We start from the raw sequence: 27,714 nt of genomic DNA on the forward strand, positions 1-27,714 counted from the left end.
ACCTGTGGGCAGGGACGGATGCTGAGAGTGTGGGAGCGGACCAGGAGCAGGCTAGTGCCGAGCACTCCCGATACTTCCCCTACTATGCAGTGGCAGCAGGCAAGTCTTTCCCCATCCCTTCCCCATCCCTCCCTTCCCCATCCCTCCCTTCCCCATCCCTCCCTTCCCCAATCGCTCACGATCGTCTCGCTCAACGGAACAGGCGCAGAGCGCTGGGGAAACTGCGCGGGTCAGGCAGCATCTCCAGAGGACAAGGGTGTGCACGCTTCTGGTCGGGACCCTTCGAAGGTTCACCAGACTGATTCCTGGGATGGCAGCACTTTCATATGAAGAAAGACAGGATAGACTTGGCTTGTACTCACTGGAATTTAGAAGATTGAGGGGGAACTTGAGGGGTTGGACAGGTTAGATGCAGGAAGATTGTTCCCGATGTTGGGGAAGTCCAGAACAAGAGGTCACAGTTTAAGGATAAGGGGGAAGTCTTTTAGGACCGAGATGAGAAAAACATTTTTCACATTTTTGTGGAATTGTCTGCCACAGAGGGTAGTTGAGGCCAGTTCATTGGCTATATTTAAGAGGGAGTTAGATGTGGCCCTTGTGGCTAAAGGGATCAGGGGGTATGGAGAGAAGGCAGGTACGGGATACTGAGTTGGATGATCAGCCATGATAATATTGAATGGCGGTGCAGGCTCGAAGGGCCGAATGGCCTCCTCCTGCACCTATTTTCTATGTTTCAGACATCGGGAATGAAGAGGGAGCGGGACTGAGCACGGCCGCTAATCGGCAAACGCAGGCGATGGGATGGGGGGGGGGGGGGGGGTACTGATTGAATACCCCGTTGGAAAGGTGCCGGGGGAATGGAGGGGGAGTAGGAATGGGAGGGGAGAAACTGGTGCAAGGACAGTCGAGGTTCGGGAAGGGCAAGGGGTGGTCTTGGGGGGGTGGGGAAAAGAGGGGAGGGCTGACTGTGGATAGACAAAGTGCTGCAGTAACTCAGCAGGACGGGCAGCATCCCTGGAGAGAAGGAATGGATGACCTTTCGGGTCTTCAGACTAGAGTCAGGGAAAGGAGAGATCTAGACGGTGACGTGGAGAGATATAGAACAAATGCATGAAGGATATGCAATAAAAGTCACGATGATAAAGGAAACTGGTCATTGCCAGCTGTCTACTGGGGTCAAGGAAAGAGCGTTCACGTTGCAGCTCTGTTTCCATCATCACCACGCACAAGAAGCACGAGACGCCATTGTATGCAGATGCCGAGAAGTGTGTCCAGCTCTGTCTGAACTATTTCTAATCTTGTGATGTGGGCTCGATCAAAACAAGCTGTTCGCTCGGTGACAACGTAAAGCTGGGTTGGAGACCGTGGGAATACAGGAGTTCCTTGAAGTTGGAGAAATCAATATTTTATTCAATAAATCAATATTCAAGTAACCCCGGCATTCCCTCTCTCTCGCTCTCTCTCTCGCTCTCTCTCCCACGCCCACACCCACACCCAAGTCTCTGACCGGAGAGCATTGCAGAGGGTGGTGAAAACTGCCCAACGCATCACCGGTTCCTCACTCCCCTCCATTGAGTCTGTCCAAAGCAAGCGCTGTCTGCGGAGGGCGCTCAGCATCGTCAAGGACTGCTCTCACCCCAACCATGGACTGTTTACCCACCTACCATCCGGGAGACGCTACAGGTCTCTCCGTTGCCGGACCAGCAGGTCCAGGAACAGCTTCTTCCCTGCGGCTGTTACACAACTTAACCCTCACCTTGGTGATGGCCAGTCATCCCCCCTCGGACACCCCTTCCCCCAGTGACTGATCACCCCCCCACACCGAAAATTGCACTACTGCTACCGTATATACATATATATATTTTACTGTTCCATTATTCTATGTTCGCTCTTCTGGGGGAGATGCTAACTGCATTTTGTTGTCTCTGTACTGTACACCGCACAATGACAAAGTCTGAATCTGAATCTGAATCCGTCGCACCAGCTTCTCGTTCTCACCTAGCAAACCGCGAACTTTCTTCAGCATCGCTGCTTTTTTGCATGTCTTTCATTCCTTTGTTCTGTATCTCTCCACATCATCATCTATATCTCTCGTTTCCCTCTCCTCCCGACTCTTCAGTCTGAAGAAGGGTGCCGACCCGAGATGTCACCCATTCCTTCTCACCAGAGATGCTGCCCGTCCCGCTGGGTTACTCCAGCATTTTTGTGTCCATCTCTTCGAGGAGAACGAGTGCGTGGATTCCAGAACGTGGCGTGGCGTGGCTGGCAGTTGAGGGTGGGGAAGAAGCCCTTTGGCACGCTGGCATTTGGATGAGTCAAGAGTGCTTTATTGTCATATGAAATTCTTACTTGCTACAGAAAATGTGAATATGGTGGGGGGGGGTGTGTGGAAGTTAAATAAATAAATAAATGGATGTTACGGTTGAACGAGATGTTGGTGAGGCTGTATTTGGAGTCTTGTTTTCCGTTTTGCTCCGCCCTGCTCCATTAAACTGGAAAGAGTGCAGAGAAGATTCATATAGGATGTTGCCTGGTCTCAATGGCCTAAGCTATGGGGAGAGACTGGGCGGGCTAGGACTTTACTGGAGTGTAGGAGACTGAAGGGTGATCTTATCGAGGTGTATAAAACTATAGAGGGCAATAGACAATAGGTGCAGGAGGAGGCCATTCGGCCCTTCGAGCCAGCACCGCCATTCATTGTGATCATGGCTGATCATCCCCAATCAATAACCCGTGACTGCCTTCTCCCCATATCCCTTGACTCCACTAGCCCCTAGAGCTCTATCTAACTCTCTCTTAAATCCATCCAGTGATTTGACCTCCACTGCCCTCTGTGGCAGGGAATTCCACAAATTCACAACTCTCTGGTTGAAAAAGTTTTTTCTCACCTCAGTCTTCAATGGCCTCCCCTTTATACTAAGACTGTGGCCCCTGGTTCTGGACTCGCCCAACATTGGGAACATTTTTCCTGCATCTAGCTTGTCCAGTCCCTTTATGATTTTAATAAGTTTCTATAAGATCCCCCCTCATCCTTCTAAACTCCAGTGAATACAAGCCTAGTCTTTTCAATCTTTCCTCATATGACAGTCCCGCCATCCCAGGGATCAATCTTGTGAACCTACGCTGCACTGCCTCAATCACAAGGATGTCCTTCCTCAAATTAGGAGACCAAAACTGTACACAATACTCCAGATGTGGTCTCACCAGAGCCCTGTACAAGTGCAGAGCAGTTGAAGGGCAGTTTCGGTGCAGTGTGCGTGGTCACAGTGTGTGTGTGTGTGTGTGTGTGTGTGAGATGGTCAGGGTGACCTCAGTCACTGGCGGTGGTCTGAAGCGTTTCCCCGTCCCTCTGCAGATGGCAGCATGTTCACGGTGTTGGACGGCGATGATGAAGACGGCTGTGAGCCCGGGGAGAGGCCGGACGGCGCCCAGCAGTGGGCACGGGAGAAGTTTGCTTACGTCCTCGGCGAAAACGCAGGGTACGGTGCCGACAGCCCGCTCGCGCCCACGCCCCTCGTCACAAACCCGGGGGCCCCTCGTATCCACGCCCTCCCCTCCCCGCTCGATACCCTCCCTTCCTCGATACCCCTCGTATCCACCACCACCACCCGATACATTCAACCCCACTCGATGTATCCCCCTCAATATCCCAATTGTGGAGAGGAAGTTTCCACCAGTGGGAGAGTCCAGGACTAGAGGTCAGACACAACGTGACAAATTAAGGGACGTTCTTTTAGGAAGATGAGGAGAAATGTCTTTAGTCAGAGGGTGGTGAATCTGTGGGATTCTTTGCCTCCACCTTGATAAAGTGCAGCGCTGTTGATATGCATCCCCAACCCCCGCTAGATACGTTCTTCTTCCCCCCCATCTCCACCCCTTCCCCCCCCCCATCTCCCCATCTTCTCCCCCCCGAGTCTGAAGAAGGGTTTCGGCCCGAAACGTTTCCTATTTCCTTCGCTCCATAGATGCTGCTGCACCCGCTGAGTTTCTCCAGCAATTTTGTGTACCCCCCCCACCTTACTCGGTTGCCCCACTCAGTATCCCTGTTGATGTCCCTCTCTCCTTCAATGTACCCCGCTGTTTGATATGCTTCTGTTCAATATCCCCTCCCCCTCTATATACCCCTTCAATACCCCACCCCACCCCTGCTTGATATCACACCCCCCTCTACATACCCCCCAGCTCCATAAATCCCCCCATCCCCCCCCCCCGGATAAATAGGGCCTTGATTAATCCCCGCCTCATCCCTCCACCCTCTCTCTCATCCCCCTTCTCAATCATCCCCCGAACACTGCGTTACCCCCTCCTCTTGCTTGATACTAACTCTTGCTTGATATTCCCCCTCCCCCTTCCTCTTCTTTTTCAAACCCGCCCGTCTCCTGCTCATTCCTCCCCCCCCCCCCCCCCATTCTCTCCCCGCCCCCCCCCCCCCCCATCTCGCAGGGACGAGGCGGAGTCGACCATCCAGAAGTGTCTGTCTGAGCACAGCACCATGAGTGTGGAGGAGGTGCAGAAATTGGGGAGCATCTGGGAACTACCTATGGATCATCGCTGGAGGCTCTACAGGTAACTGACGGGGATAGCAGCCCGGCTGAGGGGCCGAACGGGTCCGGGCATCTTCTGCACCTCTCAACATCTTCTCCATCCACGTCCCAACTCCGCCAACCCCGCGGGATTATCCGCTTTATCAACGTCTCGCGGTTAGATACACTACACTCTCGTGATTTTCTACACCGCGATAGCTCTCTAAAGGCCGCTCGTGATTTTACACACCTCTACAGTTCTCTCATGATACATCTCCCCCCCCCCCCCCCCCCCCCCCCCCCCCCCCACCTATACCTCTATAACTGCACTGCACTCTTTATTTCTCTCTTTCTGCACTACCTGTTGTATAGTTTTAGTTTAGTGCTGATTCGGGCGCTCCAAGCCGCGGAGTGTGTTCGACCGTCCCAACGGCGGAGTTTTGACCATCCCGATGTTTGTGTGAAATTCTATTGTGTATTATAGGGCCCTTTGAGCCAGCACCGCCATTCAACGTGATCATGGCTGATCATCCCCAATCAGTACCCCGTTCCTGCCTTCTCCCCTATATCCCCTGACTCCGCTATCTATAAGAGCCCTATCTGGCTCTCTTGAAAGCATCCAGAGAACCGGCCTCCACCGCCCTCTGAGGCAGAGAATTCCACAGACTCACAACTCTCTGTGAGAAAAAGTGTTTCCTCGTCTCTGTTCTAAATGGCTTACTCCTTTTTCTTAAACTGTGGCCCCTGGTTCTGGACTCCCCCAACATCGGGAACATGTTTCCTGCCTCTAGCGTGTCCAAACCCTTCACAATCTTATATGTTTCAATGAGATGCCCTCTCATCCTTCTAAACTCCAGAGTGTACAAGCCCAGCTGCTCCATTCTCTCAGCATATGACAGTCCCGCCATCCCGGGAATTAACCTTGTAAATCTACGCTGCACTCCCTCAATAGCAAGAATGTCCTTCCTCAAATTAGGGGACCAAAACTGCACACAATACTCCAGGTGTGGTCTCACTAGGGCCCTGTACAACTGCAGAAGAACCCATTTGCTCCTATATTTGATTTCTCTTGTTATAAAGGCCAACATGCCATTCGCTTTCTTCACTGCCTGCTGTAACTGCATGCTTACTTTCATAGACTGATGAACAAGGACCCCCCAGATCCCATTGTACTTCCCCTTTTCCAACTTGTACCACTGCTGGCAAATTCACTTCACTGCACCTTCGGGTGGTATTTGAGGAATAAAATTGACTTTGATTGTCACCTGTACCGAGGTACAGCGAAAACCTTGTTGTTGCATGCTAACCAGTCAGCAGAAACATAGAAACATAGAAAATAGGTGCAGGAGGAGGCCATTCGGCCCTTCGAGCCTGCACCGCCATCCAATATGATCATAGCTGATCATCCAACTTAGTACCCTGTACCTGCCTTCTCTTCATACCCCCTGATCCCTTTAGCCACAAGGGCCACATCTAACTCCCTCTTAAATATAGCCAATGAACTGACCTCAACTACCAGAGAATTCCAGAGATTCACCACTCTCTGTGTGTAAAATGTTTTTCTCATCTCAGTCCTAAAAGATTTCCCCCTTATCCTTAAACTGACCCCTTGTCCTGGACTTCCCCAACATCGGGAACAATCTTCCTGCATCTAGCCTGTCCAACCCCTTAAGAATGTTGTAAGTTTCTATAAGATACCCTCTCAATTTTCTCGGAAAGGCGAGGCTTGATTACAATTGAGCCGCCCACAGTGTACAGATACATGATAAGCGTTTAGTGCAAGGTAAAGTAAGTCCGATGTGAAAGATAGTCTGAGGGTCTTCAATGAGGTAGACCTTGAGTAGCTCAGGACTGTTCTCTGGTTGTTGGTGGGACGGTTACATTATGATTTGTACATATGTACCCAGTCCAGCACACGGACCAGACCCCCCCACCATTGACTGCATCTACACTTCACGCTGTCTCAGAAAACATAATCAAAGACCTGTCCCACCCCGATCATCTTACTTTCCCCCCCCCCCCCCCCCCCCCCCCCCCCCAACCCTCTCCATCCAGCAGAAGGTACAGAAGCCTGAAAGTGCACACCAGGAACAGCTTCCTCCCCTCAGTCATCAGGCTTCTGAATGGTCATAGTAATCAGAGTAGAATTAGGCCATTCGGCCCATCAAGCCTACTCTGCCATTCAATCATGGCTGACCTGATGCCCCTGTCCCACTTAGGAAACCTGAACGGAAACCTCTGGAGACTTTGCGCCCCACCCAAGGTTTCCGTGCGGTTCCCGGAGGTTGCAGGTGGTTGCCGGAGGTTGCAGGTGGTGGAAGCATGTAGGGAGACGGACAAAAACCTCCGGGAACCGCATGGAAACCTTGGGTGGGGCGCAAAGTCTCCAGAGGTTTCCGTTCAGGTTTCCTAAATGGGACAGGGGCATATCTCTCCCTCCTAACCCCATTCTCCTGCCTTCTCCCCATAACCCCTGACACCCGTACTAATCAAGAATCTATCTATCTCTGCCTTAAATATCCACTGATTGGCCTCCACAGGCTACTGTGGCAAAGAATTCCACACAGATTCACCACCCTCTAAAGAAATTTTTCCTCAACTTCCTAAAAGAATGTCCCTTAATTCATAAGGCTGTGACCTCTAGTCCTAGACTCTCCCACTAGTGGAAACATCCTCTCCACATCCACTCTCTCCAAGCCTTTCACTATTCTGTATGTTTCAATGAGGTCCCCCCTCATTCTTCTAAACTCCAGCGAGTACAGGCCCAGTGCCGACAAACGCTCATCATAAGTTAACCCACTCATTCCTGGGATCATTCTTGTAAACCTCCTCTGGACTCTCTCCAGAGCCGGCACGCCCTTCCTCAGATATGGTGCCCAAAATTGCTCACAATTTTCCAAATGCAGCCTGACCAGCACCTTATATCAGCATTACATCCCTGTTTTTGTGTACAGGCCCTGTTTTTGTGTACAAGGCCCTCTTGAAATAAGAGTCCTTCCATAAGGCAGGTTACTGTTCAGTTCACCTCTACGACTTTGTGGACACTGGGCTTTGTGGAACTGATGCGGTACAATGCTGAGAACTATATTCTATACTCTGTATCTTCCCCATCGCTCTTCCTGTTGTACTTGAGTTTGACTTTATTGTATTTATGTATCTGATTGGATAGACACAAAATGCTGGAGTAACTCAGTGGGGCAGGCAGCATTTATGGAGAGACCAAACGCTGACTGGGCGATCGTTTTGCTGAACACCTTCGCTCAGTCCGCCTGGACCTACCTGATCTCCCGGTTGCCAAACACTTTAATTCTCCTTCCCATTCCCACACTGACCTTTCTGTCCTGGGCCTCCTCCATTGTCAGAGTGAGGCCCAACACAAATTGGAGGAACAGCACCTCGTATTTCGCTTGGGCAGCTTACACCCCAGTGGTATGAATGTTGATTGCTCTAACTTCAAGTAACCCCTGCATTCCCTCTCTCTCCATCCCTCCCCCACCCAAAGTGCTTTAGCATCTCATTCTCACAGAATAAACAGGGTCTCGACCCAAAACGTAGCCTATTTCCTTCGCTCCATAGATGCTGCTGCACCCACTGAGTTTCTCCAGCATTTTTGTCCACCTTCGATTTTCCAGCATCTGCAGTTCCTTCTTAAACAGCTAACAATGGCCAGTTTCCTTCATCATCGTTACTTTTTTGCACATCTTTCGTTCATTTGTTCTATGTCTCTCTACATCACCACCTATATCTCTCGTTTCCCTTTCCCCTGACGAAGGGTCTCGACCCGAAACGTCACCCATCCCTTCTCTCCAGAGATGCTGCCTGTCCCGCTGAGTTGCTCCAGCATTTTGTGTCTATCTTTCGTTTCAACCAGAATCTGCAGTTCCATCCTACACATTTGATCTGATTAGATAGCAAGTAAAATAAATCTCTGGAAATGCTGTGCTGCAATGCTGAGAACTATATTCTGCACCCCACATCTTCTCCTTTGTTCTAACTTGAGTCTGGTTTGATAACTATTCGTGTATGCAGGTCCACCACTGATTTTTCGATCTTCGCACGAAAGTCGATGGGTCTTTCTTAGTTTAGTTTAGAGATACAGTGCGGAAACAGGCCCTTCAGCCCACCGAGTCCACACCGACCAGCGATCCCCACACATTAACACTACCCTACACACACTGGGAACAATTTACACTTAGACCAAGCAAATTAACCTACAAGCCTGTACATCTTTGGAGTGTGGGAGGAAACCGAAGATCTCGGCGAAAACCCACTGGGTCACGGGGAGAACGTGCAAACTCCGTACAGACAGCACCCGTGGTCGGGATTGAACCTGGGTCTCGGGCGCTGTAAGGCAGCAACTCTACTGCTGCTGGCACCCTGCCCTCTCTTTCTTCACCTGTCGGCTCCAAAATGCAGTTGTGTCAGACGCACAAAGAACTGCAGATGCTGGAATCTTGCGTAGAACGCCAAGTGCTGGAGTGACCTGGCGGGTCAGGCAGCATCTCTGGGGGGACATGGATTGGCAACATTTCGGGTCAGAGCCCTTCCTCGGATTCATTCAGTGTATAAATCAGTTTAGTTTATTGTCACGTGTACCGAGGTGCAGTGAAACGCTTTTGTTGCGTGCTAACCAGCCAGCAGAAAGACAAGACATGATTACAATCGAGCCGTTTACAGTGTATAGATACATGATAGGGGAATAACGTTTAGTGCAAGGTGAAGTCAGCAAAGTCCGATCAAAGATAGTCACCAATGAGGTAGATACTAGTTCAGCAATGCTCTCTGGTTGTGGTAGGATGATTCAGTTGCCTGATAACAGCTGAGAAGAAACTGGCTCTGAATCTGGAGGTGTGCGTTTTCACACTTCTGTACCTTTTGCCTGGTGGGAGAGGGGGGAAGAGGGATTGGGGGAGTACATATCTACTATACCCCCCCCCCCCCCCCCCCCCCCCCACCCCCCCCCCCCCCCCCCCCCCCCCCTCTGGCTTTACATTTCACTCCTCTCTTTAACCATATAACAATTACAGCACGGAAACAGGCCATCTCGGCCCTACAAGTCCGTGCCGAACAAATTTTTTCCCTTAGTCCCACCTGCCTGCACTCATACCATAACCCTCCATTCCCTTCTCATCCATATGCCTATCCAATTTATTTTTAAATGATACCAACGAACCTACCTCCACCACTTCCACTGTAAGCTCATTCCACACCGCTACCACTCTCCGAGTAAAGAAGTTCCCCCTCATGTTACCCCTAAACTTCTGTCCCTTAATTCTGAAGTCATGTCCTCTTGTTTGAATCTTCCCTATTCTCAAAGGGAAAAGCTTGTCCACATCAACTCTGTCTTTATCCAACACCCTGTCTGAAGCGAACACTTGTTTGTTTAGGAAATGGAGAGCAGCCTACCAGGAGAAACTCAATGAGGCAATGAATGAGAAACTGAAGCAGTACGAAAGCCTGACCCAGGATATGTCCGCTCTGGATCTGGAGGAAACTCTGATGCTGCTGGGAGAGGCTGCAGTGGTTGGCATGACGACCCCAGGTACACACCAATCTGGTTTACACAACAACAGTGGCTTGTGGGCTAGCATCAGGAATTGTTGCAACATGTAAAACCCTGTCCCACTGTACGAGTTCATTCCAAGAGTTCTCCCGAGTTTGCCCTGATGCTAACTCGGAGAATTACGGCAATGGCCACTCGTCGGTACTTGGGGCATGCGTGGACATTTTTCGACATGTTGAAAAATCTTCACGAGTCTTCCCGAGCTTACCGCGTTTTCCCGAGTACCTGCCGTTAGCGTTACGAGCCGCTAAGAGACGTCCCGAGCTCTGCCTACCCGCTACGTACATTCTACGTGCTTACCACGAGTTTGATTTATTTTCGTTAAACTCGGGAGCGCTCTGGAATGAACTCTCACCGTGGGACAGGGCCTTGAGGCAGCACCTGTGCAGGCAGCTTCTGGTCTGATCAGATTTCTGCAATTTTAATTTTTTTTCCCTTTCGATCGAGGCTATTTGCTTAATAGTTTTGGAGATGCAGCGTGAAAACAGTTTCTTCAGCCCACCGAGTCCATGCTGACCAGAGATCACCAGTGCACTTATTCTTCTTGTGTATGGCGGGCCCAGCCTAAAGTTGTAGGACACTAAAACACTACATCTATTTGTTTATTCACGTCAGGTTGATTGCATTAGTCGAAACAGGGCGGACCACGTGAAGGTTGCAATCTCCCACCCCACTAGTACACGAGCACTGCCCGACCTACCAGGGACAATTTACTATCAACTGAAGATGATTAACCTACAAACCTGTACGTCTTTGGAGTGTGGGAGGAAACCGGAGCACCCGGAGAAACCCCACGCAGTCACGGGGAGAACGTACAGACTCCACACACACACACACACACACACACACACACACACACACACACACACACACACACACACACACACACACACACACACACACACACCACACACACTTAAGAATAAGGAGTAAGCCATTTAGAACGGAAACGAGGGGACACTTTTTCTCACAGAGAGTGGTGCGTCTGTGGAATTCTCTGCGGGGTGGCGGTGGAGGCCGGTTCTCTGGATGATCAGCCATGATTCAAGGGCTCTTAAAATAGCGGAGTCAGGGGATATGGGGAGAAGGCAGGAACGGGGTCCTGATAGGGGATGATCAGCCATGATCACATTGAATGGCGGTGCTGGCTCGAAGGGACAAATGGCCTACTCCTGTACCTATTGTCACACACACACACACACACACGCACACGCACGCACACGCACACACATATATATGCACACACGCACACACACACACACACACACATATATACACACACACACACACACACGCACACGCACACACACGCACACACATATACACACTCTCACACACACGCTCACACTCGCACTCACTCACACACTCACACAGACACAGTGCCCGAGGTCAGGATCAAACGGGGGGGGTCTCTCATGTAGTGAGGCCGCAGCTCTACCAGCTGTAGACCAGTTTACTGAAACAAATTCCACCCCCTAAGAAGTGTGTCCCCTTGTGGAGTTTCCCCCATCCCCGGCCCTGAGCAAAGTGTCCAATCGCTCCCATCGGTTGCTGCTTAAACCCGGATTCCCGGCTGGCAAATCCAATTGCCTCCATGTGTCCATGCGTCCCAGCAGCCGAGGTTCTGTGCCGGCAGACCAGAATGTTTCCCTGTGTCCTAGTCGTGCCGTGAGGGAGAGAGAGCGCGCGCCATCTCTAGCCCCCCCCCCCCCCCCCCCCCCCCCCCCCCCCCAGTGTGTTGACCCCAGTGCGTTTGCCCCACTCTGCAGTGACGGCGAGGTACAGGACCCTGCTGCAGCGCGTCAGGCCCCGGGTGGTGATCTTGGAGGAGGCAGCAGAGATCCTCGAGGCCCAGGTGATGACCATGCTCTCACCCGACTGCCAGCACCTCATCATGATCAGCGACCAGCCTCAGGTAATGGGGCCGGCCAGGAGGGGGCGGTGTCGGGCAGGGTTGGCCGGGGGTCCCACCTCGGGCGGGTGGACTGGCTCCTCTCTGATAACCCCCTGAAAGCGGCAACACAAGCACCCAGAGTGGCAAAGCACGTGTAAGATGGAACCGCAGATGCTGCTTTAGCACTGAAGACACATACAAAGTGCTGGAGTAACTCTGCGGGTCAGGCAGCATCTCTGGAGAAAAAGGATAGGCGACGTTTTGGATCGAGACCCTTCTTCAGACTTGTCAGTCCCTGGTCTGATGAAGGGTCCAAACCCGAAACGTTACCTTTCTCTAGAGATGCTGCCAGACCCACTGTGTTACTCCAGCACTCTTATGTCTATCTTTGCTATCAACCAGCATCTGCAGTCTCAACCCGAAATGTCACCAATTCCTTCTCCGCAGAGATGCTGCCCGTCCCGCTGAGTTACTCCAGCATTTTGTGTCTACCTTCGTGGTAAAGAAGGCTTTTGCTGGGCTTGCTTTCATCAGTCAGGGCATTTCGAATGATGTCTGGAAAGATGAGGTGGGGGGGCAACTTATTGAAACTTACAGAATAATGAAAGGCCTTGACAGAGTGGATGTGGAGAGGGTGTTTCCACTAATGGAAGAGTCTAGGACCAGAGGGCACAGCCTCGGGATAAAAGGAGGTACCTTTAGAATGAAGATGAGGGGGAATTTTTATATCCAGAGTGTAGTGGCAAAAACAGGAAAGCAGACTATTATCTAAATGGTGGCCGACTAGGAAAAGGGGAGATGCAGCGAGACCTGGTTGTCATGGTACACCAGTCATTGAAAGTAGGCATGCAGGTGCAGCAGGCAGTGAAGAAAGCAAATGGTATGTTAGCTTTCATAGCAAAAGGATTTGAGTATAGGAGCAGGGAGGTTCTACTGCAGTTGTACAGGGTCTTGGTGAGACCACACCTGGAGTGTTATGTACAGTTTTGGTCTCCAAATCTGAGGAAGGACATTATTGCCATAGAGGGAGTGCAGAGACGGTTCACCAGACTGATTCCTGGGATGTGAGGACTGTCTTACGAAGAAAGACTGGATAGACTTGGTTTATACTCTCTAGAATTTAGGAGATTGAGAGGGGATCTTATAGAAACTTACAAAATTCTTAAGGGGTTGGACAGGCTAGATGCAGGAAGATTGTTCCCGATGTTAGGGAAGTCCAGGACAAGGGGTCACAGCTTAAGGATAAGGGGGAAATCCTTTAAAACTGAGATGAGAAGAACTTTTTTCACACAGAGAGTGGTGAATCTCTGGAACTCTCTGCCACAGAGGGTAGTTGAGGCCAGTTCATTGGCTATATTTAAGAGGGAGTTAGATGTGGCCCTTGTGGCAAAGAGGATCAGGGGGTATGGAGAGAAGGCAGGTACGGGATACTGAGTTGGATGATCAGCCATGATCATATTGAATGGCGGTGCAGGCTCGAAGGGCCGAATGGCCTACTCCTGCACCTAATTTCTATGTTTCTATGTCTCTAGTGAATCTGTGGAATTCATTGCCACAGATGGCAGTGGAGGCCAAGTCATTGGGTATTTTTCAAGCAGAGATTGACAAGTTCTTGATTAGAGAAGGCAGGAGTTGAGAGGGAAGACTAGATCATGTGTGTGCCCCTGGTGGAGAGGAGACTACATCCACCACTCTTTGTAGCTGGACACAAAAAGCTGGAGTGACTCAGCGGGACAGGCAGCATCTCTGGAGAGAAGGAATGGGTGACGTTTCGGGTCAAGACCACTTCTACAGCCTCTTGCGTTCCAGAGCGTCGGACTTGCCGTACCAGGCTACGCTGCAACCAGTCACGATCATTTCTACAATAGAAACCAGGAACTGCAGATGCTGCTTTACACAAAATGACACGAGGTGCAGGGGGTAATCCGCTGACTTACTCCAGCACTTTGTGTAACATTCTGCAGTACATCTGTGGAGGTTTCTTTCAGCATTCTTGAGATGATACTGAATCTCTTTAAACTAGTAGTGGTGGCGTGCCGTGACTGCCTTGTGACTATGAGTTTGACGGCACTGGGCCTGTACTCGTAGGAGTCTAGAAGGATGAGGGGGAACCTCATTGAACAGAGCCGAATAGTGAAAGGCCTGGATAGAGTGGATGTGGAGAGGATGTTTCCACTAGTGGGAGAGTCGAGGACCAGAGGGCACAGCCTCGGGATAAAAGGATGTACCTTTAGAAAGGAGATGAGGAGGAATTTCTTCGGTCAGAGGGTGGTGAGACTGTGGAATTCATTGCCACACAGAAGGCCGTGGATATTTCTAAGGTGGGAACTGACAGATTTTTGATTAGGAAGGCTGTTGAAGGTGATGGGGAGAAGGCAGGAGAATGGGGTTGAGAGGGGGAGATAGATCAGTTATGATTGAATTGCGGAGTAGACTCGATGGGCCGAATGGCCTAATTCTGCTCCTATGACTTCTGAGCATTTACATGCTGGGCGTGGGGCTGGTTTCCTGGGATGTTAAAGCCCAGGGGGTTTGAAGCCACTGGCTTGCCCTGGCCTTGCCATCCATGCAGGTTGGATGGACAGAGAGGGTGCCAGCGAGATGGGCATGGGCCGTGTGTTGAAGATGACCACTGCATGGATAGAGGGCGGGGGCTACCGTGGGGAGGGGAGAGGGAGTGGGCGTGGGCTGCCTGCGGTGGGAGGAGAGGAGGGCCCCCGATAGATTGTGGATGCCGGGGCCGGTCTCACGCTGCCCCCCCCCCCCCACAGCTGGGGCCAAAGGTGGCGGATCTGGAGCTGGCGGCTGAGACCCGACTCAACGTCTCGCTGTTTGAACGGATGGTCCGGAACCACATCCCCTTCGTGCAGCTCCAGCAGCAGGTAGGGAGGGGCGGGGGTGTGTCAGGGGAGAGGGGGGGAGTGTCGGGGGGGGAGAGTAGTGTCGGGGGAGAGAGGGGGAGGTATGGAGGGGGGAGTGTCAGGGAGAGGTTGGAGTGCCGGGGGTGGGTGAGAGGGGGAGTGTTTGTGGGGGGGGGGGTGGAAGGGGGGGAGCATTGGGGGGGAGGGGTGTATGGGGTGTATGTCGAGGGGGGAGAGTGTCTGGAGGGGGGGGTGGGGTGGAAGGGGGGAGCATCGGGAGGGGAGGGGTGTATGGGGTGTATGTCGGGGGGGGGGGGAGTGTCTGGAGGGGGGGGGGGGGGGGGAAGGAGGAAGGAATCCACCATGGAAACAGGCCATTCAGCCCACCAAGTCCACGCTGTCCATTGATCACCTGTTCACACTAGTTCTATGTTATAAGGAATAAGAATAAGGGGTAAGCCATTTAGAACGGAGATGAGGAAACCCTTTTTCTCACAGAGAGTGGTGAGTCTGTGGAATTCTCTGCCTCAGAGGGCGGTGGAGGCCGGTTCTCTGGATGCTTTCAAGAGAGAGCTTGATAGGGCTCTTAAAGATAGCAGAGTTAGGGGATATGGGGAGAAGGCTGGAACGGGGTACTGATTGTGGATGATCAGCCATGATCACATTGAATGGCGGTGCTGGCTCGAAGGGCCGAATGGCCTCCTCCTGCACCTATTGTCTATTGTCTATAGTCTATCCAACTTTGTCATCCACTCCCCACACACGAGGGGCAATTTACTGAGGGATGACTAACCTGCAAACTCGCACGTCTTTGGGATGCGGGAGGAACCCGGAGCATCCGGAGAACATGCAAACTCCACAAACCCCCGATCACAGGGAGAACATGCAAACTCCACAAACCCCCGATCACAGGGAGAACATGCAAACTCCACACAGCCCCCAAGGTCAGGATCGAACCTGGGTCTCTTGTGCTGGGAGGCAGCAGCTCTACCCGTTGCACCACCGTGCCACCCTGCTCGAAGGAGGCCAAGTGCAAGATAAAGTCCGATTAGAGATGGTTCAAAGATGCCTAATGGGGGGGTCAGGACCACTCTCTAGTCGGTGAGAGGACCCTTCAGTTGCCTGACAACAGCCGTGGAAGAAACTGTCCCTGAATCTGGAGCTGTGCGTTTTCACACTTCTGTACCTCTTGCCTAATGGGAGAGGGGAGAAGAGGGAGTGGTAGGGGTGCGACTGGTCCTTGATTATGTTGCTGGCCTTGCCGAGGCAGCGTGAGGTGTCGATGGAATCAATGGAAGGGAGGTTGGTTTGTGTCTGAAAGGGACCATATCTTGACTGTGTTGTAAATACATGGTGTCCACTCACTGTCTGTTGAACGTTCCTCAGCATCGAAAGGGACCTGCTGTCTCCCGACGGAAGTTCCACCCCACCCCTGAAGGTCCCAGGTCCATGTCCCAGTAGAGGGACTTCAAGGTAAGTGAAGACTTTATCTTTCATGGTTTGTGCAATAGACAATGGGTGCAGGAGGAGGCCATTCGGCCCTTCGAGCCAGCACCGCCATTCAATGTGATCATGGCTGATCATCCGCAATCAGTACCCCGTTCCAGCCTTCTCCCCATATCCCCTGACTCTGCTATCTTTAAATGCCCTATCTAGCTCTCTTGAATATATCCAGAGAACCTGCCTCCACCGCCCTCTGAGGCAGAGGATTCCACAAATTCGCAACTCTCTGGGTGAAAAGGTTTTTTCTCACCTCTGTTTTAAATGGCCTCCCCTTTATTCTAAGACTGTGGCCCCTGGTTCTGGACTCGCCCAACATTGGGAACATTTTTCCTGCATCTAGCTTGTCCAGTCCTTGCATAAGTTTCTATAAGGTTCCCCCTCATCCTTCTAAACTCCAGTGAATGCAAGCCTAGTATTTTCAATCTTTCCTCATATGACAGTCTCGCCATCCCAGGGATCAATCTCATGAACCTACGCTGCACTGCCTCAATCACAAGGATGTCCTTCCTCAAATTAGGAGACCAAAACTGTACGCAATACTCCAGACGTGGTCTCACCAGAGCCCTATACAACTGCAGAAGAACCTCTTTACTCCTATACTGAAATCCTCTTGTTATGAAGGCCAACCTGCCACCTGTTTTTATTAACCACTTGTTGGACCTGCCTGCTAACTTTCAGTGATTCATGCACTCCAACACCTTCATCTTGAACCCATGTCCTCTGGTCCACGATTCACCTACTCTGGGCAAGGGACATGAAGAAGGGTCTCGACCCGAAACGTCGCCTATTCCTTCACTCCATAGATGCTGCCTCACCCGCTGAGTTTCTTCAGCATTTTTGTCTACCTGGGCAAGAGACTCTGTGCATCTACCGGATTTATTCCTCATGATCTTGTATATAAGATCACCCTTCATCCTCCTGCGCTCCAAGGAATAGAGACCCAGCCCACTCAACCTCTGCCTATAGCTCACACCCTCTAGTCTTGTTCCGTGCTAACCAGTCAGCAGAAAGATAATACAATCGACCCATCCACAGTGTACAGACACTCGATAAAGGGAATAAGGTTTAGTGCAAGGTAAAGTCAGATTATCGGTAGTCCGAGAGTCTCCAATGAGGTAAATGCTAGTTCAGGACAGGTCACTAGCTGGTGGCGGGATGGTTCAGTTGCATGATAACAGCTGGGAAGAAACTGTGCCTGAATCTGGGGGTGTGCGTTTTCACACTTCTGTATCTCTTGCCTGATGGGAGAGGGGAGAAGAGGGAGGGGCCGGGTTGCCCTTGCCTATACGGCTGGCCTTGCCGAGACAGCGTGAGGTGCAGTTCTTCACTCATTCAGGATCTCTCTTCTTTTAGATGATCATTTACCTGTTGATTTCTCTATGACTGAAGTGCACAACCTCGCAGTGAGTGCCCCAGCTTTTTGCCCATTCACTCAATCTATCTATAATCCTGTTGCAGAGACGCACTGCCCTTATAGAATAGAATGCAATTTATTGTCATTCAAACCTAAGTTTGAACGAAATATCATTTCTACAGTTTTTTTACATTGCAAAACAATCCAAGACCCACACTTAACGCAGTTTACATAAACATCCATCACAGTGAGTCTCCAACATCTCCTCACTGTGATGGAAGGCAAAGTCTTTATCTCTTCCCTTTGTTCCTTCTCCCGTGGTCCAGCAGTCCAACTGCAGTGTCGAGGCGAACTGGGGCTCCGATGTTAAAGCCCCCAGCGGGCGATGGTAAGTCCTGAGGCCGTTTAAGCCACGCCGGCCGATGTTAGGCCCCGGCTCCATGTCCTTAAACCCGCGATTCCAGCGGGAGAAGTCGCCGTTGCGGAGCTCGGAAAAGCGGTCTCCCACCAGGGACTTGGAGCTCCCGATGTTCCCGTCCACCGGGTCTGTGGCCGGTGCCTCCGAACTCCAAAGTCGGGTCGCAGCCGCACGCCACCACAGCTCTTCCCGCTCCGAAGTTGGCCAGCTCCGCGATGTCAGTTCCGCAGGCTCTGCAACTGGAGCCCCCAGGTTAGTCCCGGCCGGAGGTCACCGCCGGCTCCACGATGTTAGGCCCAACGACATCCGAGACCCGACAGGGAATAGTCGGGTCCGCGCACAGGGAAAGATTTAAACGGTTTCCCCCACAGCCCCCCCCACCACCCCCCACATATACACAGCTAAAAAAATTAATAAAAACTAACTCAAGACATGCATTTAACAAGACAAAAATAAAAGAAGACAGACGACTGTAGTGGAGCCGCTGCCGTTAGGCGCCACCACTCCCACCTATTTGCACAGTAACCTTGCTGAGGTCTAGGTTATCATTGACTCGTGGACTGAAGAAGAGTGAGGAGACTTGTAATTTAAAAGATGGCTGGAGTAACTCAGTGCGCCAGGCAGCATCACTGGGGAACATGGATAGGTGACGTTGCCAGTCGGCACCCTTCTTTCGTGTCTGAAGAAGGGTCTCGGCCCAAAACATCAACTATCCATGTTCTCTAGAGAAGCTGCCTGACCCGCTGAGTTACTCCAACGCTTTGTGTCTTTTAGTGGAAAGCTTTGTTTTGCATGCTATGTGATCAAATCAGATAATACTATACATAAATACAGCTTGAAAGGGTTCAGATAAGATTTACGAGGATGTTGCCAGGACTAGAGGGTGTGAGCTATAGGGAGAGGTTGAGGAGGCTGGGTCTCTATTCCATGGAGCACAGGAGGATGAGGGGAGATTTTATAGAGGTGTATAAATTCATGAGAGGAATAGATCGGATAAATGCATAGAATGTTTTACCCAGAGTAGGGGAAAGCGAATGGTATGTTAGCTTTCATAGCAAAAGGATTTGAGTATAGGAGCAGGGAGGTTCTACTGCGGTTGTACAGGGTCTTGGTGAGACCACACCTGGAGTATTGCGTACAGTTTTGGTCTCCAAATCTGAGGAAGGACATTATTGCCATAGAAGGAGTGCAGAGAAGATTCACCAGACTGATTCCTGGGATGTCAGGACTGTCTTATGAAGAAAGACTGGATAGACTTGGTTTATACTCTCTAGAATTTAGGAGATTGAGAGGGGATCTTATAGAAACTTACAAAATTCTTAAGGGGTTGGACAGGCTAGATGCAGGAAGATTGTTCCCGATGTTGGGGAAGTCCAGGACAAGGGTTCACAGCTTAAGGATAAGGGGGAAATCCTTTAAAACCGAGATGAGAAGAACTTTTTTCACACAGAGTGGTGAATCTCTGGAACTCTTTGTCGCAGAGGGTAGTCGAGGCCAGTTCATTGGCTATATTTAAGAGGGTTAGATGTGGCCCTTGTGGCTAAGGGGATCAGAGGGTTTGGAGAGAAGGCAGGTATGGGATACTGAGTTGGATGATCAGCCATGATCATATTGAATGGTGGTGCAGGCTCGAAGGGCCGAATGGCCTACTCCTGCACCTATTTTCTATGTTCTATGTTTCTATGTTTATAGAGGTGTATAAAATCATGGGAGGCATAGATTGGATAAATGCATAGAGTGTTTTACCCAGAGTAGGGGAATCGAGGACCAGAGGACATAGGTTCAAGGTGAAGGGGAAAAAAATTAAAATAAATCCGAGGAGTAACTTTTTCACACAGAGGGTGGTGGGTGTATGGAACAAGCTGCCAGAGGAGGTAGTTGAGGCTGGGACTGTCCCATCCTTTAAGAAACAGTTGGACAGGTACATGGATAGGACAGGTTTGGAGGGATATGGACCAAGCGCAGGCAAGTGGGACAAGAGTAGCTGGGACATTGTTGGCCGGTGTGGGCAAGTTGGGCCGAAGGGCCTGTTTCCACACTGTATAACTCTATGACAATCAAGCCAAACTCAACTATAATTATTCGAACAAAGGGGAAGAAACAGAGAGCAGAATATAGTTCCCAGCACCCTGACTGCCCTATCTATTCGTCTCATCATTTCATAAACTTCTATCAGGTTTCCCCTCAATTTCTGATGATCCAACCCCTCCTTATGGCTTATACCCGCTAATTCTGGCAGCTGCACACACTACCACAGCCACCTGTGTTTTACTTGTTTGCATATCTTTCATTCATTTATTCTATCTCTCTCTCTCTCTACATCACCGTACAGTTTTGGTCTCCTAATCTGAGGAAAGACATTCTTGCCATAGAGGGAGTACAGAGAAGGTTCACCAGACTGATTCCTGGGATGGCAGGACTTTCATATGAAGAAAGACTGGATAGACTCGGCTTGTACGCGCTAGAATTTAGAAGATTGAGGGGGGATCTTATAGAAACTTACAAAATTCTTAAGGGGTTGGACAGGCTAGATGCAGGAATATTCTTCCCGATGTTGGGGAAGTCCAGAACAAGGGGTCACAGCTTAAGGATAAGGGGGAAATCTTTTAGGACTGAGATGAGAATTTTTTTTCTTTTCACAGAGAGTGGTGAATCTGTGGAATTCTCTGTCACAGGCCACACAGTTCATTGGCTATATTTAAGAGGGAGTTAGGTGTGGCCCTTGTGGCTAAAGGGATCAGGGGGTATGGAGAGAAGGCAGGTACGGGATACTGAGTTGGATGATCAGCCATGATCATATTGAATAGCGGTGCAGGCTCGATGGGCTGAATGGCCTACTCCTGCACCTATTTTCTATGTTTCTATGTCTATATCTCTCCTTTCCCTTTCATAGACATAAAACATAGAAACATAGACAATAGGTGCACGAGTAGGCCATTCGGCCCTTCGAGCCTGCACCGCCATTCAATATGATCATGGCTGATCATCCAAAAATCAGTACCCCGTTCTGGCGTTTTCCCCATATCTCTTGAATCCGTTAGCCCTAAGAGCTAAATCTAACTCTCTCTTGAAAACATCCAGTGAATTGGCCTCCACTGCCTTCTATGGCAGAGAATTCCACAGATTCACAACTCTCTGGGTGAAAACGTTTTTACCTCATCTCAGCCCTAAATGGCCTCCCCCTTATTCATAAACTGTGACCCCCTGGTTCTGGACTCCCCCAACATGGGGAACATTATTCCTGCATCTAGCCTGTCCAATCCCTTAAGAATTTTATATGTTTCTCACTCTGACTCTCGGTCTGAAGAAGGGTCTCGACCTGAGACGTCACCCATTCCTTCCCTCCAGAGATGCTGCCCGTCCCGCTGAGTTACTCCAGCTTTTTGTGTCTCTCATTCAGTAAACCTCTTGTGCACCCTTTCCTCATCCCCCCTGTAATGGGGCGTCCGGGACTGCATGCGATACTCCAAGTGCGGCCTGACCAAAGTTTCACAAAGCTGCAGACAGTTCCCCAATTACACACCGGCCTATTGCCAGGATGCCTCCCACCCAGGTCCTCTTCCCCTTGCCTTTCATTGAATGCTGGAATGCTGTGGCTGAAAGGAAGGCACTACAGAGAGTTATTAAAACAGCACAAGGGCATCACAAACGCTCAACTACCCTCCCTGGAAGACATTTACAGGGCCCGATGTTTACGTCGGGCCATAAACATCAAACGGGGCTCATCCCACCTTTTCACTCTGCTCCCCTCTGGGAGGCAATTTAGGTCTCTGAAGGCCTGCACTTGTAGACTAATTAACAGATTCTACCCATGTGTCATTAAAGAACTAAACTGAAATGGAAAACACTGCAGTCAACACTACACAACTCGTGGTGCAATATACAAATTTGTGCAATATTTCCACTGAGGAAGGACATTATTGCCATAGAGGGAGTGCAGAGACGGTTCACCAGACTGATTCCTGGGATGTCAGGACTGTCTTATGAAGAAAGACTGGATAGACTTGGTTTATACTCTCTAGAATTTAGAAGATTGAGAGGGGATCTTATAGAAACTTACAAAATTCTTAAGGGGTTGGACAGGCTAGATGCAGGAAGATTGTTCCCGATGTTAGGGAAGTCCAGGACAAGGGGTCACAGCTTAAGGATAAAGGGGAAATCCTTAAAAACCGAGATGAGGAGAACTTTTTTCACGCAGAGAGTGGTGAATCTCTGGAACTCTCTGCCACAGAGGGTAGTTGAGGCCAGTTCATTGGCTATATTTAAGAGGGAGTGAGATGTGGCCCTTGTGGCTAAGGGGATCAGGGGGTATGGAGAGAAGGCAGGTACGGGATACTGAGTTGGATGATCAGCCATGATCATATTGAATGGCGGTGCAGGCTCGAAGGGCCGAATGGCCTACTCCTGCACCTAATTTCTATGTTTCTATTTATTTATTTTATTCATTGACCTTGCCGGTAATATGATACTTAATGGTTGATTGTGTGTTTGTTCTTTTAAATCGTTTTATCCTGTGCCTTCTATTGTATATCACTGAAGGAGATGCACTGAAATTTCATGGTACAGTGGATGTGCAATGACGATAAAACCTATTCTATTCTAGGAGGGGGTTGATGGGCCGAAGGGCCTACTACTGCTCCTACTTCTCTGGTTCCTGTTTCCACAGGAGGTGGGGGCGACCAACAGCAGTAGAAGGCCGAGGCTCAGAGCGCCAACCCCCCCCCCGGGAGCACATCGACGGTGGGTAGGTCAGTACTTGTGATGGATCGGGCAATATCCACCACTCTCTAGTCTCCTTCCTTCATGGCCGTTTGAGTTGAAAATCAACAATCAATATTCCTCCCCCCCCCACGGTGGCGCAGCGGTAGAGTTGCCGTCTCACAGTCATGGAGACCCAGGTTCGACCCCGACTACGGGTGCTGTCTGTACGGAGTTTGTACGTTCTCCCCTTAACCGCGTGGGTTTTCTCCAAGATCTTCGGTTTCCTCCCACACCCCAAAGGCATACAGGTTTGTAGGTTCATTGGCTTGGTGTATGTGTAAATTGTCCCTAGTGTGAGTAGGATAGTGTTAGTGTGCGGGGATCGCTGGGCGGTGCGGACTCGGTGGGCCGAAGGGCCTGCTTACACGCTGTATCTCTAAAGTGAACTGAACACAGCACACCTGCAAAATCTGGAGAGTATGGGTCCACACTCCGAATCTCCTCGATCTTCTAAGTGGAGGTGTCCCCATCGTAGCTGGGGTTCCTTGGTCAGTCTATGGATGTTCCTTCACAGTAGATGTAGAATACAAGGACAAAGGACATTCATTGTCACATACACCAATTGGTGCAGTGAAATTTGAGTTACCATGCAGCACACAAATAAGATAAACACACCACTTTAGAATTTAACATAAAACATAAAAAACATCCCCCCCCTACAGCGGGATCAACGTTTCCCACTGTTAGAGGGAAGGCACCAAAGTTCAGTCCACTTCCTCTTGGTCATGTAGACCCATGAACTGCAAAAAAAACCCCACACAAAGTGCTGGAGGAACAGCATCATGTCTGACCCGCTGAGTTCCTCCAGTACTTTGTGTCATCTTTTTCCACAGTCTAGAGCCTGTTACTATTTTTATACACATATATTTTATAAGTTTAGTTTATTATTGCCACGTGTACCGAGGTACTATGAGAAGCTTTTGTTGCGCGCTATCCAGTCAGTGTGAAAACTATACACGATTACAGTCGAGCCATCCACAGTGTACAGATAAAGTATAAGGGGAACAACATTTGTTTCAAAGATAGTTCAAAGGGTCTCCATTGTGGAAGGTCAGGACCGCACTCGAGTCGTTGAGCTATTCTTTATCTCTGGAGAAATACAAAGTGTACGTGTACAGATCTTTCTATTCATCAAGAGTTTAATTGTCCTATGCACCAGGAATGGAACAATGACATCCTTGTTTCCGTAGATGGAACAACTTGACAAATGATTAATGTTATTATTGTTGATTGTACATTTATCGGTCACTCTTAAGGGCTTTTCCCACTAGTCCCGAGTTATTCACGAACTCTCCCGAGTTTTCAAACTCGCAGAATGTTCGTAGCGAGGCCGTAGAAGTCTATGGATATATCGTAGCGGCTCGATATGCCAGCCGTAGGTACTCGGGGCATCGGGTAAGTCGGGATGTTTTTTCCAGCATGTTTAAAAATGTCCACGAGTAAAAAGATAGCCCTGAGTACCCACGGCTGGCGTAACGTGCGGCTACGATATATCCATGGACTCCTACAGACTCGTCATGAACATTCTGCGAGTTTGAAAACTCGAGAGACGTCGTGAATAACTCGGGACAAGTGGGACAGGCACTTTTCTACGCTTCGAAGGCCACACCTTATACGGCGCACCCGTGGACTATTATATCGGCCCCGAGTGTCCAGTTTTGGCCAGAGTTGGACTGTGTTCTCCATCCCTATGGGGTGGGTGCACTGAGCTTCAGGGTGTGCCTGAGCCACTGGTCTGACATGGGTCATCGAGGCACCTGGCAGTGGGAGTACCATCCTGTTCATCCAACCAACAGCAAAACCCCGCACTCGCCGGCACGCCCGAGGTAAAATCCAAACCTACTGGAAGCTCTGGGCAGGGCTGGGCAGCGCCCGTGGAGAAGGGAAGACAAAGTAATAAGAGTGAAGACACGAGGAACTCCAGATGCTGGTTTACAAACCAAACCGATGCACGGTGCTGGAGTAAGCCAGCGGGTCAGGCAGCATCTCTGCGGTAACATGGATAGGCGACATTTACCACCTAAAAGTTCACAAAATGCCAGCGAGTCGGGGCAGCATCGCCAGAGACCATGGATTGGTGACATTTACCCCTAAAAGGACATACCGTGCTGGAGTTACTCAGCGGGTCGGGGCAGCATCTCAAAAGCAACATGGATAGGAGATGTTTCAGGTCGGGACCTTCCTTCAGACTGTAGAAGTTCCATGCTCTCCTGAGAGGTGGCCTGACGCAAAGAAATAGGACATTGTTTCAGCTTGATGGCACTTTAGCCAAGTAAAGACGGACAGATTGGAAAATGGTCACCAGCCTGCAAGAAGTCCTGGTTCCTGTGGGTGCGCAATAAAATCATAGTTGAACCACCACTTGTTCATCTCTGTTTCTACGCTGGTCGGGGGCTGAGGGCAAGAAGAGTGGGCAGTGGCGCTTACGGCTGTGGCTCTGAGCTGTGCCACCGTGGGCCTTACTGGGTTCATGTTTATTATTGTGTGTACCGAGGTACAGTGAAAGGCTGTGTTTATGCGTGGTGCCCCATCAAATGGGATAACACTGCACATAAATACAATCCAGCCAAACTCCAGTACAATAGGTGGAGCAAAGGGGAAGATACAGAATGCAGAATATAGTTCTCAGCATTGCAGCACATCAGCTCCACAGACAAATCCAATGTCCACAACGGGGTAGAGGTGAATCTGACAGCACCCTAGATCATGGAAGGACCTGATAACAGAGGGCTAGAAGCTGTTCCAGAGTCTGGGGGTGTGTGTGTGTTTTCAAGTTTCTGTATCTTCTTCCCAATGGTGAGGAGAGAAACTGGGCAAGTCTTTGATCATAAGAGATAGGATCAGTATTAGGCTATTCGGCCCATCAAGTCTACTCCGCCGTTCAATCCTGGCTGATCTATCTCTCCCTCTTAACTCCATTCCCCTGCCTTCTCCCCATCGCTGACACTTGTACTAATCAAGAATCTATCTATCGTTGTCTTAAAAATATCCACTGACTTGGTCTCCACAGCCCTCTGTGGCAAAGAATTCCATGGATTCTGTTGGCTGCAGGTCAGGTCGGAGGGAGTTTCCCCCACCCCCCTCCCCGCCACAGGTACCATGCAATCCCGTGCTACCTGCTCCATGGTTGGATAGTCGGCGACTAAACCATCTCCCCCACCTGGTTTGCCAGGTGAGGAGGGGGCTGGACCAAAAACCTCATCCGCCCTTTGACAGGTCCTAGCGAGCCAACGGCCATCCACACTTCAGTAGAAGTTGTACACAACACTGTAAGGCCCGTCAATGTTTTCAATGATGATGCTTTACTGAGGCAGTGCGAACTGTAGATGGAGTCGACGGTGAGGAGTCTGGTCCGTGTGATGGAGTGGGTTACATCGAGAACTCTCTGCGATTAACGCTGGTCTTGGCTGGAGCTGTTCCCAAACCGGGGAACTGATGGTATGCTTTCCGATAATCACTTCAAGTGAGGTGTGAAGTTCTGTACCCTCCTCATTCCACAGAGTGTAAATCTGGTGTCTGCCATCACCCTGACTCCACCATGCCTTAGTCATCTGCCCCCCTGATCCTGACTGATCATAGGCCTTGTCCTGATAGATAGCAAAAGCCGATTACCTTCGGACAAAGAACAGCACAGGAGCAGGCCCACCGGCCCACAATCTTGTGCTGAGCATGAGACCAAGTTAAACGAATCTCCTCTGCCTGCACATGATCCATATCTCTCCATTCCCTGCATTAAATTCCACCATCGCACCTGCCACCCTGGGGATATGGTGTAAAGTTGCATCAGCCCACACCACTGGTAGTGAGTTCCAGACACATACCACTCCGAGTAAGAACAAAAATCGCCCCAAACATCTCCTTTAAACAAATGGATGTTTGTTGCTTGGATGTGATCCATATCCCTCCATCCCCTGTATGCCCACGTGCAAACCTAAAAGCCTCTTTAATGCCACTCGTATCTGCCTCCACCACCAACCCTGGCAGCACGTTCCCAGGCACCCGCCACCCATGAAATTAATCATTTGCCCTCTACTTTGGTGGGGGGATCTAGTGGAAATGCAGTGTGGAAATTGATATCACCCAAGGTAGACGTAAAACTGCTGGAGTCGGGCAGCATCTGTGGAGGAAAAGTATAGGTGACATTTCTGGTCTGGACCCTTCTTCACTCGAATATCACTGGACTCCGGTCTAGGCACACTTTACATGGAGCTGGATGAACTGATAAAGACAGCAGCGAGAGGGCTGTGTGATAGAATGAATCTCGCGCTTGACCTGCCAGCATGGATGCAATGGGCAGAAGGGCCACTTGTGCTGCCTGTTTAAGTCTGTGGGAGTTTCTCTTACATGGGCTAGGTGCAGGCAATGGTATCTAAGGGGCAGCTTTTCCCCACCCAAGCTCGATCCTGCTGTCTGTGTGGAGTTTGCACATCTTTGACCGCGTGGGTTTTCTCTGGGTTGCTCCGGTTTCCACCCACATCCTAACGATGTGCAGGTTTGTAGGCTAATTGGCCTCTGTAAGGTTCGGGCAGACCAAAGAGCATCTTTCACTGAGTTGAGCCAGTTGCCAAAGAGCATAGCCTCCCTCTTCCTGCGGTTCACCCTGGCTCCCGTGGCCGACTCAAACTGGTCGCAGACGCTAATCAACCTGCGGACTGACCCTGGATCCGAGCAGAAGGATGCAACATCGTCCATGTAAAGGGAGGTTTTGACCTGAGTGCCCCCACTGCCTGGCAATGTCACTCCTCTTATGCTCACGTCCTTCCTGATGGACTCAGCAAAGGGTTCAATTCAACAGATGAACAAGACAGGGGAGAGAGGGCAACCCTGCCTGACTCCA

At 50.3% G+C, this 27,714-nt stretch overlaps 1 protein-coding gene across 2 annotated transcripts; it reads left to right on the forward strand.

Moving 5' to 3' along the window:
- Positions 1-3,357: 3,357 nt before the first annotated feature.
- Positions 3,358-25,901, forward strand: LOC129715577 (NFX1-type zinc finger-containing protein 1-like). 2 transcript variants are annotated; one of them, XM_055665453.1, is made up of 7 exons: positions 3,358-3,479; positions 4,444-4,566; positions 9,911-10,065; positions 11,856-12,001; positions 14,752-14,862; positions 16,228-16,314; positions 22,720-25,901. In XM_055665453.1, the coding sequence occupies exons 1-6, from the start codon at positions 3,364-3,366 to the stop codon at positions 16,300-16,302; spliced, it is 726 nt and encodes a 241-aa protein (XP_055521428.1). In that variant the 5' UTR covers positions 3,358-3,363; the 3' UTR covers positions 16,303-16,314; positions 22,720-25,901. The 2 variants fall into 2 exon arrangements, with proteins under 2 accessions (XP_055521428.1, XP_055521435.1); XM_055665460.1 differs by having other exon boundaries at positions 22,783-25,901.
- The last annotated feature ends 1,813 nt before the right edge of the window (positions 25,902-27,714 follow it).

Source organism: Leucoraja erinacea, chromosome 2 (genome assembly GCF_028641065.1).
Source record: "Leucoraja erinacea ecotype New England chromosome 2, Leri_hhj_1, whole genome shotgun sequence".
Classification (NCBI taxonomy): Eukaryota; Metazoa; Chordata; class Chondrichthyes; order Rajiformes; family Rajidae; genus Leucoraja; species Leucoraja erinaceus.

Coding starts and splice junctions, on each gene's coding strand:
- LOC129715577 (XM_055665453.1), top strand. CDS start 3,364: ATGTTCACGGTGTTGGACGGCGATGATGAAGACGGCTGTGAGCCCGGG. Junction 3,480..4,443: donor GTCCTCGGCGAAAACGCAGG/GTACGGTGCCGA, acceptor CCCATCTCGCAG/GGACGAGGCGGAGTCGACCA. Junction 12,002..14,751: donor TGATCAGCGACCAGCCTCAG/GTAATGGGGCCG, acceptor CCCCCCCCACAG/CTGGGGCCAAAGGTGGCGGA.